General features: G+C 34.8%; 1 protein-coding gene across 1 annotated transcript in view; it reads right to left on the bottom strand.

Annotated features, from left to right (window-relative positions):
* Positions 1-13231, bottom strand: part of LOC139514266 (dynein axonemal heavy chain 6-like) — a 162974-nt gene that overhangs the window by 12786 nt on the left and 136957 nt on the right. Inside the window, exons 77-80 of the mRNA XM_071303270.1 lie at positions 10761-10971; positions 7267-7369; positions 6696-6923; positions 5566-5763 (exon numbers count right to left, since the gene is read on the bottom strand). Of these exons, the coding sequence (XP_071159371.1) occupies positions 5566-5763; positions 6696-6923; positions 7267-7369; positions 10761-10971 (740 nt within the window). The remainder of the gene's footprint in view (positions 1-5565; positions 5764-6695; positions 6924-7266; positions 7370-10760; positions 10972-13231) is intronic.

Here is a 13231-nt window from a genome sequence, read left to right on the forward strand (position 1 = left end):
ATACGGAATCCAAGGTCTCTTTTTTTCGCTTGTTGCAAGAGACCCTGTATCAAGTGTTTAACTAATAAACCAACCAACCAACCAACCAACTAATCAATAAATTTATCAATCAATATATATATGATATATTTATTTATGACATTATAATTAAAAGAAAATGGAAGGAAAGACCTATCAATTATTCAAGAAGAATTGAACTTTAATTAAGGTCTTTCCTTTCTTAAATGGAAAGACCTTACTGTATTTCGTTTGTTTATTATTATTATTCTTTTTCTTCCGCCGTTTTCAAAGTCAATCCCCAAGAAAATTACGCAAGATATCAAAATAATCTTTGGTACCAAGTATCGGGTCAATAAAAGCTATCTTGTATTAAGGGCACCGAAGTGTACTATTTACGTTATAGGAGTTATCTCCCCAATTACAAAAAATACTGTTATCGCTATAACTCATGAACTATAAGACTTAGCGGCAAATGGTTTTTTTTTAAATGTTCCTTGCCAAATAATACAAGTTCAAATAATTTAAACCGAAGCGATCCAGTAACTTATTATAGGAGTTATTTCCCCTTGAATATTTTAATTTTCGATATGCATATAAATCTCACGAACCGTAAGTCGTAAAGACTGCGGGTCTTCAGATTTGAGTTAATTGGACCAAAACTTAAAAATATAGGTCAAGGTCAAAGGTCAAGGTCATATTTTAGATTTTCAAAAGTTTTTAATTTCCCTATAACTATTGAACGGTTATTGATACAGAAAATTTAAGCAGTGAAAAATGATTGGTACTTCAAGGGACAACTTTTTTTACATTATGACTATATTGATTTTACCATCATGTAAGGGACATAACTCCCACTAAAGGTTTTTAAAAAGCCATTTTTAGGCAAAACTCTTAAACAAAAGGTCCTTGACCCATAGGGTCTTTTGCAATGACCTTGTGGAGCAATGACCTTGACGAAGGTCACAAGGTCAAAGGTCAAGGTCATCAAATTATGTGGTTTTTGGCACTATTTAAACAGTTTTATGTGTGTTTGAATCCAAACCAACCAACCAACCAACCAACCAACCAATCAATCATTCAATCAATTAATCAATCAATCAATCAATCAATGTTTCCGTTTAATGTGTTTCATAAGGGATCCAAGGTGGGTTTTTTTTGCTTGTTTTAATTGAGCCTATTAAACGTGTTTAACCAACCAACGTGTTTAACCAGCATATTTAACCGACGTGTTTAACCAACCAACCAATCAATCAATCAATCATTCAATACATGTTTCCGTTTCATGTGTTTAATACGGAATCCAAGGTCTCTTTTTTTCGCTTGTTTCAAGAGACCCTGTATCAAGTGTTTAACTAATAAACCAACCAACCAACCAACCAACTAATCAATAAATTTATCAATCAATATATATATGATATACTTATTTATGATAGTATAATTAAAAGAAAATGGAAGGAAAGACCTATCAATTATTCAAGAAGAATTGAACTTTAATTATTATTCTTTTTCTTCCGCCGTTTTCAAAGTCAATCCCCAAGAAAAGTACGCAAGATTTCAAAATAATCTTTGGTACTAAGTATCGGGTCAATAAAAGCTATCTTGTATTAAGGGCACCGAAGTGTACTATTTACGTTATAGGAGTTATCTCCCCAATTACAAAAAACACTGTTATCGCTATAACTCATGAACTATAAGACTTAGCGGCAAATGTTTTTTTTTAAATGTTCCTTGCCAAATAATACAAGTTCAAATAATTTCAACCGAAGCGATCCAGTGACTTATTATAGGAGTTATTTCCCCTTGAATATTTTAATTTTCGATATGCATATAAATCTCATGAACCGTAAGTCGTAAAGACTGCGGGTCTTCAGATTTGAGTTCATTGGACCAAAACTTAAAAATATAGGTCAAGGTCAAAGGTCAAGGTCATATTTTAGATTTTCAAAGTTTTTCATTTCCCTATAACTATTGAACGGTTATTGATACAGAAAATTTAAGCAGTGAAAAATGATTGGTATTTCAAGGGACAACTTTTTTATATTATGACTATATTGATTTTATCATCATGTAAGGGACATAACTCCCACTAATGGTTTTTAAAAAGCCATTTTTAGGCAAAACTCTTAAACAAAAGGTCCTTGACCCATAGGGTCTTTTGCAATGACCTTGTGGAGCAATGACCTTGACGAAGGTCACAAGGTCAAAGGTTAAGGTCATCAAATTATGTGGTTTTTGGCACTATTTAAACAGTTTTATGTGTGTTTGAATCCAAACCAACCAACCAACCAACCAACCAACCAATCAATCATTCAATCAATTAATCAATCAATCAATCAATCAATCAATGTTTCCGTTTAATGTGTTTCATAAGGGATCCAAGGTGGGTTTTTTTTTGCTTGTTTTGATTGAGCCTATTAAACGTGTTTAACCAACCAACGTGTTTAACCAGCATATTTAACCGACGTGTTTAACCAACCAACCAATCAATCAATCAATCAATCAATCAATCATTCAATACATGTTTCCGTTTCATGTGTTTAATACGGAATCCAAGGTCTCTTTTTTTCGCTTGTTTCAAGAGACCCTGTATCAAGTGTTTAACTAATAAACCAACCAACCAACCAACCAACTAATCAATAAATTTATCAATCAATATATATATGATATATTTATTTATGACAGTATAATTAAAAGAAAATGGAAGGAAAGACCTATCAATTATTCAAGAAGAATTGAACTTTAATTTGTCACTTTATTTCATCCTCTAAGCTATCAATTTAATTTACTCATTCAGTTGAGAACTTCACAGAGCACTTGGATGTAAGTTTCCCTTATACATTTTTGACATAGCAGGACAAAGTTTGGATTTTTTATATCGAATATTGAAATATTATTTTAGGAAATGTATATCTATTAAACAGACTACTTTAAAATCAATTCCTGGGGAGTTAGTGATTAGACCGCTATGAATAAGTCATATGAGTGCTTCAGAAGAATATGCTCATTAATTTTCTAGACAAAGTCACAATGCATTATGTCTGCTACAATAAACTAGAGCTGGGAGTGAACTAAATTAATTATAACCCAATCCCTAATACTTTTACCACAAATTACATTAATGAAACAAGTAAGTAAGTTCAAATCGCTCCCTTTAGTACGGACATCATATTCCTCAAGGTAGTGCTCTACAGCTGTTTAAAGTTTAATCAATATCTATCAATCCTGTAAGGAGGTGTTGAACTTGCAATGCCTAAGTTCAGATAGACCACAGCCAGACTGACTAATGAATGGAGACACATATACTTCTTATATACCCCCACCCCAAATATAATTAATTTGCAGTGGTACAACAAAGCTTACCCCATCAGGAGAATAACTATAATCATCAGACAGAGCACTAGGACAGAAGAATCTCCCCAGTAAAGCATGTAGACATCTTCTATCCCATTCATCTGTGACACGCCCACCATAGGTAACCTCCCCTGTCAGGTGTATAATAAAACTTACCCCATCAGGAGAATAACTATAATCATCAGACAGAGCACTAGGACAGAAGAATCTCCCCAGTAAAGCATGTAGACATCTTCTATCCCATTCATCTGTGACACGCCCACCATAGGTTACCTCCCCTGTCAGGTGTATTATAAAACTTACCCCATCAGGAGAATAACTATAATCATCAGACAGAGCACTAGGACAGAAGAATCTCCCCAGTAAAGCATGTAGACATCTTCTATCCCATTCATCTGTGACACGCCCACCATAGGTTACCTCCCCTGTCAGGTGTATAATAAAACTTACCCCATCAGGAGAGTAGCTATAATCATCAGACAGAGCACTAAGACAGAAGAATCTCCCCAGTAAAGCATGTAGACATCTTCTATCCCACTCATCTGTGACACGCCCACCATAGGTTACCTCCCCTGTCAGGTGTATAATAAAACTTACCCCATCAGGAGAGTAACTATAATCATCAGACAGAGCACTAGGACAGAAGAATCTCCCTAGTAAAGCATGTAGACATCTTCTATCCCACTCATCTGTGACACGCCCACCATAGGTTACCTCCCCTGTCAGGTGTATAATAAAACTTACCCCATCAGGAGAGTAACTATAATCATCAGACAGAGCACTAGGACAGAAGAATCTCCCTAGTAAAGCATGTAGACATCTTCTATCCCACTCATCTGTGACACGCCCACCATAGGTTACCTCCCCTGTCAGGTGTACAACAAAACTTACCCCATCAGGAGAATAACTATAATCATCAGACAGAGCACTAGGACAGAAGAATCTCCCCAGTAAAGCATGTAGACATCTTCTATCCCATTCATCTGTGACACGCCCACCATAGGTTACCTCCCCTGTCAGGTGTATAATAAAACTTACCCCATCAGGAGAATAACTATAATCATCAGACAGAGCACTAGGACAGAAGAATCTCCCTAGTAAAGCATGTAGACATCTTCTATCCCACTCATCTGTAACACGCCCACCATAGGTTACCTCCCCTGTCAGGTGTACAACAAAACTTACCCCATCAGGAGAATAACTATAATCATCAGACAGAGCACTAGGACAGAAGAATCTCCCCAGTAAAGCATGTAGACATCTTCTATCCCATTCATCTGTGACACGCCCACCATAGGTTACCTCCCCTGTCAGGTGTATAATAAAACTTACCCCATCAGGAGAGTAACTATAATCATCAGACAGAGCACTAGGACAGAAGAATCTCCCTAGTAAAGCATGTAGACATCTTCTATCCCACTCATCTGTGACACGCCCACCATAGGTTACCTCCCCTGTCAGGTGTACAACAAAACTTACCCCATCAGGAGAGTAACTATAATCATCAGACAGAGCACTAGGACAGAAGAATCTCCCCAGTAAAGCATGTAGACATCTTCTATCCCACTCATCTGTGACACGCCCACCATAGGTTACCTCCCCTGTCAGGTGTACAACAAAACTTACCCCATCAGGAGAATAACTATAATCATCAGACAGAGCACTAGGACAGAAGAATCTCCCTAGTAAAGCATGTAGACATCTTCTATCCCACTCATCTGTGACACGCCCACCATAGGTTACCTCCCCTGTCAGGTGTACAACAAAACTTACCCCATCAGGAGAATAACTATAATCATCAGACAGAGCACTAGGACAGAAGAATCTCCCCAGTAAAGCATGTAGACATCTTCTATCCCATTCATCTGTGACACGCCCACCATAGGTTACCTCCCCTGTCAGGTGTATAATAAAACTTACCCCATCAGGAGAGTAACTATAATCATCAGACAGAGCACTAGGACAGAAGAATCTCCCTAGTAAAGCATGTAGACATCTTCTATCCCACTCATCTGTGACACGCCCACCATAGGTTACCTCCCCTGTCAGGTGTACAACAAAACTTACCCCATCAGGAGAATAACTATAATCATCAGACAGAGCACTAGGACAGAAGAATCTCCCCAGTAAAGCATGTAGACATCTTCTATCCCATTCATCTGTGACACGCCCACCATAGGTTACCTCCCCTGTCAGGTGTATAATAAAACTTACCCCATCAGGAGAATAACTATAATCATCAGACAGAGCACTAGGACAGAAGAATCTCCCCAGTAAAGCATGTAGACATCTTCTATCCCATTCATCTGTGACACGCCCACCATAGGTTACCTCCCCTGTCAGGTAGGTCAAGGCTTTCCAAGGAACATTAGGATGTTCTGTTAACAAGTTAGATAACTGCAGCATTGACACCTGTAGAAAAATAAATATGTCCTTAAAAATTCTGAAAACAATTATTTGACTTGTGAGGAAAACAGTAATGCAATGCTTGAAGTTCTTGTTACAGGTTTGATTTCAAAATCTTAACTCTAGTTCAATAATCTGTTGTAAAAGTGTTTCCCATAGGAATATGTGAAGATAGAACGTAATTAGAAAAATGGTTCCATTCAAAGGAGTAGGGGCATTAAGGCCTAGTTTTGGCCCAAAAAAATAAAATGTTTGATAACCATTTCAAATTGGCACATAATGTTTAGACATGCATCGGGTCAAGAAATATAAATGAAAAACAAAGATTTTTATCTGATATGTCATGTCACAATTACGTCATAATATGTACTGTTTTTACGAAAACGATGAAAAAATACAGAATTTATGCAGTTTTCTATCTTTATTTCCATTGTGGAAACATCCTGCCCAGCCAAGAAACAAAATAATTTAACAGAAGCTTTATTATAACTATTGGCATAATCTCAACAAATATGAAGTTGTTTCTTGGGTGCGCACATACTTTTAATCTAAAATATACTTAAAATTTGATTAAAAAACAAGGTAAATCACGAAATTTAACATAATATGCAAATTAAGTCATGATTTATTGCCTTGATAACTTGTTCGATGTCAAATTTGTTTTGTTTTTCTTAGTACCTTATACCGTAGTCAATTTTTCAGTTATTTAAGAATATGTATGATAACTTTTAAATTTGCAGTAATTTTTGGGCCAAATAAGGGCCTTATTGCCCCTTCTCCTTTCAAGAATGTACAAAAACTTGAAAGTTTCCTTACTGCTGATAAATGAAAATGATTCTAAGAGGTTGAGAACATTGAGGGAAAGGCAAATAATTTAACATTTTTCCAAAATCATTGAATTTCATTTTCTTTAAATGTTCCAACAATATTGAAAATACCTCTAAATCAGAATCATTGAATCCATAAACAATATTCCATCCAAGTCTGCCATACTTTCTTCTTTCATGTATAACACTGTTAAATAGACAGAGACCAAACAGAAGCTTGGGCCAGGCTGGTCCAGGGACTGAATCTTCATACATCTTCTCAGTAACAACACCAGTACCAGAACCACCAAAAGCCCTCAACATGTTGGCTTTTAAACCCTGAGGTGGCTCTACTGTCATCTGAAATCAATATCATATACATTTGTTAGTAAAGAGGCAAAATTGCATTTGAAAAAATTCCCTAAATGGCTCTTGATCCTAGTGGATTTTTTTTTTTATCATATTGAAGAAAATTAAATAGAAATCTGACATGCCAGCAAGGGCCCTGTTTACACATTTTATGTGCAGCACAAACACATATAATTGATACTGATACAAACATAGTTGTATATATATGCATATTCATGTTGTATCATTTGAAAAAAAAATTAAAAATAAGAATATGTTCTAGATATCCTTTTTTTTTTAAATCCTAGCTTAAAAAAAGAAGCTATTCCATTCTATCCCTCAAATTTTTACTTACTTTCATGCCTGTCTGTAGAATAGATATAGGGAAACAAGGATCTGGATTAGAACTCAACCATAGTCTAAACTGTTTATCTACTTCTTCTGTAGAGGCATTGAATCTGCAATTAAATCAGTATACATGAATTAGACCTGAAAAGAGGTTATGTTGTATAAAAATCAATAATTTTCTTTTTAATTTCTGACTATGATTTTGGATGCTACTTTTGTACTTCGACATAGCTTCAAAATAAAAATGTGATTGTCACATTGACTATGGATATATTCTAAGTATATCAGATCTGGGTGAGGAATACATTGTAATATAATTTAGTCCCTGGATGTATCACATTTCATGTACATGGATCAAAAGCCACATTCCAAAATTATCCCATTATAGCTTTTTCTCAAAACATTGTGTTTTTGAAAAATAAACAAGTAAACATTCAGTCCAAAATCCAAAACAGAATGACTAAACAAAAACCAAAGTGTCACACAACCTAACATAATGTTTCAATTAATCGAAACATTTAAAGATTAATTATAATTTTATTAAACTGGTGATATAGACGATTTCCCATGAGAGGACAGCCATGTGGCACTGTCCAAGGTCATTGCGGCAACGTTGTTGTCCGAGGTCGTACATGCATTTTTATTTGTTGTATATTTTTGTTTGACTTATTGTAATTTTCTCTTTATTGTTTAATTTTTTTGATTGATGGATATTCCGTAATTTTTGTGTGATGGCTTAAAAATCGTGTGGATTTATTGGATTAACACTGCTTTTGACCAAAGTGGTCATCAAAATGGCGGAAAATAATATTGGTGAATCAACGTCTAAAAGAAACAATTTTGCCGAAAATGGTGAAACATTGTACAAAAGAAATTTACAAAATTAAATCAGGAAAGGTTTCTGAAACGGTGGGAAACCACGATACTGATATAAACACTAGAAGTGTAAATGCAGATGCAATGTGCATGCTAGCGGGAAGTAGTAACCTGCGCATGTCTGGGAACCCCGAAAGTGAAAGCGAAACCAACGGGAATGAAAATAATAACAGTCCAACAAAGAAAGACATGATGGCATGGAAAAATCTCAAACAGAGATTATGGCTAATTTAGCTGTGAACATTTTGCAATTGCACGACAAAGTTAGTGGCAAAGAGTTGAATAAAACTAAAACTCATCCACAAAAAGAGTCCGATCTGACAGTTACTGTCAGTGTTAGTGACATTCCTGAATAATCAGACATATCAGATGACGATATGGAGTCTGAGGAGGAAAAAGATGACCAAGGTGTTGGTTGTTCTTTAGACCATATGCTTGATGAGGTAGACGAAGACTTCTTTCTAGAGTTGGAGAAAGAATATGAAGAGGACAAAAAGTTTGGTCCTGAGCTATGGCAAAACTTGCTGAAACAGCTATAGAGAAACCATTGAAAGACAAGGAGTATCAAAAGTTAACAGACAAATAATTGGTGCCGGAAAATTGTAAAAAGATAAAGGTATATTTTCAGATTATATATTATATTGCTTTAGATATAAATATAGTTAAGATTAAAGCAAAATAAAGCACAAAGTATTATAGGGTTATTGCATGAATATTGGGGAATATTGTCCCGAGTAGAATATTATATTGCACGAGCTTGTGAGTGCAATATATGTTCTACGAGGGCAATATATTCCCCAATATTCATGCAATAACCCATTTATTGTATAGCAATATAATATTTGAAAGTAAATAATTGGTTTAAACTAAAAAAAAATCGTTGATGACGTCATGAATTTTGAAGATTTATTGCACTAGTGCAATATTTGAATTTATTTCACGGTAACTTTTGGTTACATTCTGTGGGAAATATCATATTGCTATACAATAATTTTATATATTGAACGATAATGGTTTTGAGACTAAAGTTCGTTTTTTAATCAACAGTAATATTAATTCTATTATCATGAAAAAATGGTCAAGCATTTATGAATGCTCAATTGATTTTTTTAGGTACCTCTGGTAAACAGAGAATTATGGAAGGTGCTAAAAACCAAACAAGAAGGAGATGTGGCGATGCAAAAGGTGACTCAGACATGTACCGGTAGTTCAGCATAAGTCATGGTACTCAAGGCTTTGAACATTATTAAGACCAAAGGGGACATGAGTGAAACGAAACCCATATTCAAAGATTTGTTTAAAGTTCTAACTCATGGGATATGTACAGCAAACAGGAAAAGAAAGCAGATGATAAGGCATATAGTCACAGGAAAATATTGGAAATTGTGTGAAGTAGACACACCTGTTACAGAATTTTTATTAGGGGACAATCTGGATGAAACAAGAATGTGTCCAAAGTACACGGATGCCCCACTCGCACTATCCTTTTCCATGTTCCATGGACCGTGAAATTGGGTAATTATCTAATTTGGCATTAAAATTAGAAAGATCATATCATAAGCAACAAGTGTACTAAGTTTCAAGTCGATTGGACTTCAGCTTCATCAAAAACTACCTTGACCAAAAACTTTAACCTGAAACTCCCACTTTCATTTTCTATGTTCAGTGGACCGTGAAATTGGGGTCAAAAGTCTAATTTGGCTTAAAAATTAGAAAGATCATCTCATAAGCAACAAGTGTACTAAGTTTCAAGTTGATTGGACTGCAGCTTCATCAAAAACTACCTTGACCAAAAACTTTAACCTGGACGGACGAACGGAACCACAGACAGACGGACGGACGAACAGAGCCACATACCAGAAAACATAATGCCCCTCTACTATCGTAGGTGGGGCATAAAAATAAACAAATCGGACAAAGATGACAAAAGGTCAGACAAGTTATCTATGGAATCTGTAGGTGTTTTTTAGGGAAAAGAAAGCACAATTGGTCAAAGGACAGTCATTGGGGTCCGGCTAAAAGACAAAAACTGGCCAACCAAAAGACAAATTCTGGCCAAAGGACAAATTCTGGGCAAAAAACTAAAAGAAACCAAAGATGATGCATTACATCTGTAAGTACTTGTATGTTCAATTTATACAATACTCCAGATAATTTTATTGGAGGACAGATTTCAGGATTCATTTAAAACTAGGATTTACTATCTTTGGATAAATGGATAAGAAATATTTTAACTGGTTATACTTCTGAACTAGACAATATACCATTCCAAATAACTATTCCTGAAACACTTGAATTTAATGAACAAGAAAGTAATATAATTCAGAAAGAAATTGAAAAGTTTTTAAGGAAAGAAATTATTGAAAAAGTGTCAAATACATGTAATGATACTCATGGATATTATTCTGATTCATCAATTGGTAAACAGTGAAAAAGGTGTGATACAAGAGAATCTGCAGAGAATTTGAAATTTTACTTTTTATTCAACAATCAGAATTTTACATAGTTTACTAGGTACCATCTATAGCCATATGCATCAGTGGTGTATAAATGGGTGTGGAATTTCACATCAAGTGTCCTGAATCTGATCAGGTGTCCAGTGTATAAATGTCATTGAATACCTACTTTTCAACAATAGCCTGGAGTCTTGGCATCCATGATGAAGCAAGATGACAATTCTGTAAGAAAACCCATCTTCCTTTTAATATCTTTGCCTTATTGATTAGCTCTTCAGCCTTAGGACCTTGACCTCGACCAAGAGATATCATATCTAAATGTACAGTACTTCCTCTTTCTTCCTTGGCAAATCTGATTAATTGACTGGCAGGATCAGTACCTTAAAAAGAAAATATAAAGAATTTTCTCTGGATTTATTTATTTCATGGGTACTAATTTACCTGAATTAAGGGAAACTTAAACCTTCATGGATATTTAATTTCGTGGTTTTCCTAAAGTCTGCATACTAGCCACTGGAAAACATTTATTGCGAACCCAATGAAAGTTTTCCACAGTGCTATCTCTATCTGGACAAGGTATTTAAACTTTTGTAAGTTTATCCTATCGAATAAATAAATAGCTATTGTTCTCTGTGTAGTTTTTTTCACTTGAACCTTTAAATTTCTTCTAAAAGAAATCTATCACTTATACTTTCATTGAGTCCGCAATAACTTAGTCGTCCCCATGTTCCCTAGAAATGCATGAAAAATAATGAATCAACAGTAGTTGCATAAAAATACAATAACAATCCCTGAACTATTCTTTTATCAATACAGAAATAAAACTCCATTTTGTGCATGTTCTAAAATAGAAATGATTCTCTAACCAACAATCTGTCATAAAATATATATATCTGAAAAACAATATGATTTCTAATTTGATTTGAACCAATACAAAGTATTGAAATGTAGACAATACAATATGCTTCCCCATTATAAGTTTCCTGATTTAGGCAGCTTAGTATCTAAGAAAATTATCAGTCATCTAACTCATTCAATACATGTATCAGGGTAGTTTAAAATATAGGCTGTGATGAGGTTACTGACTGACTGTCATCACAATGGTTGACGAGTATTTGACACCGATGAACCACAGAATGATTGATTCCTGCTTGCTTAACAAAAGGATACAGATGCAGTTGTGAACACCAAAAGAACTGCAGCTCTATTTCAAACTAGAGGCTCTAAAGAGCCTGTGTCGCTCACCTTGGTCTATGTGAATATTAAACAATGGACACAGATGGATTCATGACAAAATTGTGTTTTGGTGATGGTGATGTGTTTGTAGATCTTACTTTACTAAACATTCTTGCTGCTTACAATTATCTCTATCTTTAACAGTACTTTCTGTGGAAAATGTTATTGAAAATCTTTAAATTTTTAAGAAAATTGTTAAAAATTGACTATGAAGGGTAATAACTCCTTAGGGGGTCAATTGACTATTTTGGTCATACTGACTTATTTTAGTTCTTATTTTGCTGTACATTATTGCTGTTTACAGTTTATCTCTATCTATAATAATATTCAAGATAATAACAAAAAAACAGCAAAATTTCCTCAAAATTTACAATTCAGGGGCAGCAACCTAACAACCGATTATCTGATTCATCTGAAAATTCCAGGGCAGATAGATTGTGACCTGATCAATAATTTTACTACCTTGTCAGATTTGCTCTTAATGCTTTGGTTTTTGAATTATAAGCCAAAAACTGCATTTTACCCCCATGTTCTATTTTTAGCCATGCGGCCATCTTGGTTGGTTGGCCGGGTCACCGGACACATTTTTTAAACTAGATACCCCAATGATGATTGTGGACAAGTTTGTTTAAATTTGGCCCAGTAGTTTCAGAGGAGAAGATTTTTCTAAAAGATTACTAAGATTTACGAAAAATGGTTAAAAATTGACTATAAAGGGCAATCACTCCTAAAGTGGTCAACTTGACCATTTTGGTCATGTTTGACTTATTTGTAGATCTTATTTTGCTGAACATTATTGCTGTTTACAGTTTATCTCTATCTATAATAATATTCAAGATAATAACCAAAAACAGCAAAATTTCCTTAAAATTACCAATTCAGGGGCAGCAACCCAACAACGGACTGTGCGATTCATCTGAAATTTTCAGGGCAGATAGATCTTGACCTGATGAATAATTTTACCCATTGTCAGATTTGCTCTAAATGCTTTGGTTTTTGAGTTATAAGCCAAAAACTGCATTTTACCTCCATGTTCTATTTTTAGCCATGGCGGCCATCTTGGTTGGTTGGGCGGGGTACCGGACACATATTTCCAACTAGATACCCTAATGATGGTTATGGCCAAGTTTGGTTAAATTTGGTCCAGTAGTTTCAGAGGAGAAGATTTTTCTAAAAGATTACTAAGATTTACGAAAAATGGTTAAAAATTGACTATAAAGGGCAATAACTCCTAAAGTGGTCAACTGACCATTTTGGTCATGTTGACTTATTTGTAGATCTTACTTTGCTGAACATTATTGCGGTTTACAGTTTATCTCTATCTATAATAATATTCAAGATAATAACCAAAAACAGCAAAATTTCCTTAAAATTACCATTTCAGGGGCAGCAACCCAACAACGA

The sequence above is a fragment of the Mytilus edulis genome, chromosome 3 (genome assembly GCF_963676685.1).
Source record: "Mytilus edulis chromosome 3, xbMytEdul2.2, whole genome shotgun sequence".
Classification (NCBI taxonomy): Eukaryota; Metazoa; Mollusca; class Bivalvia; order Mytilida; family Mytilidae; genus Mytilus; species Mytilus edulis.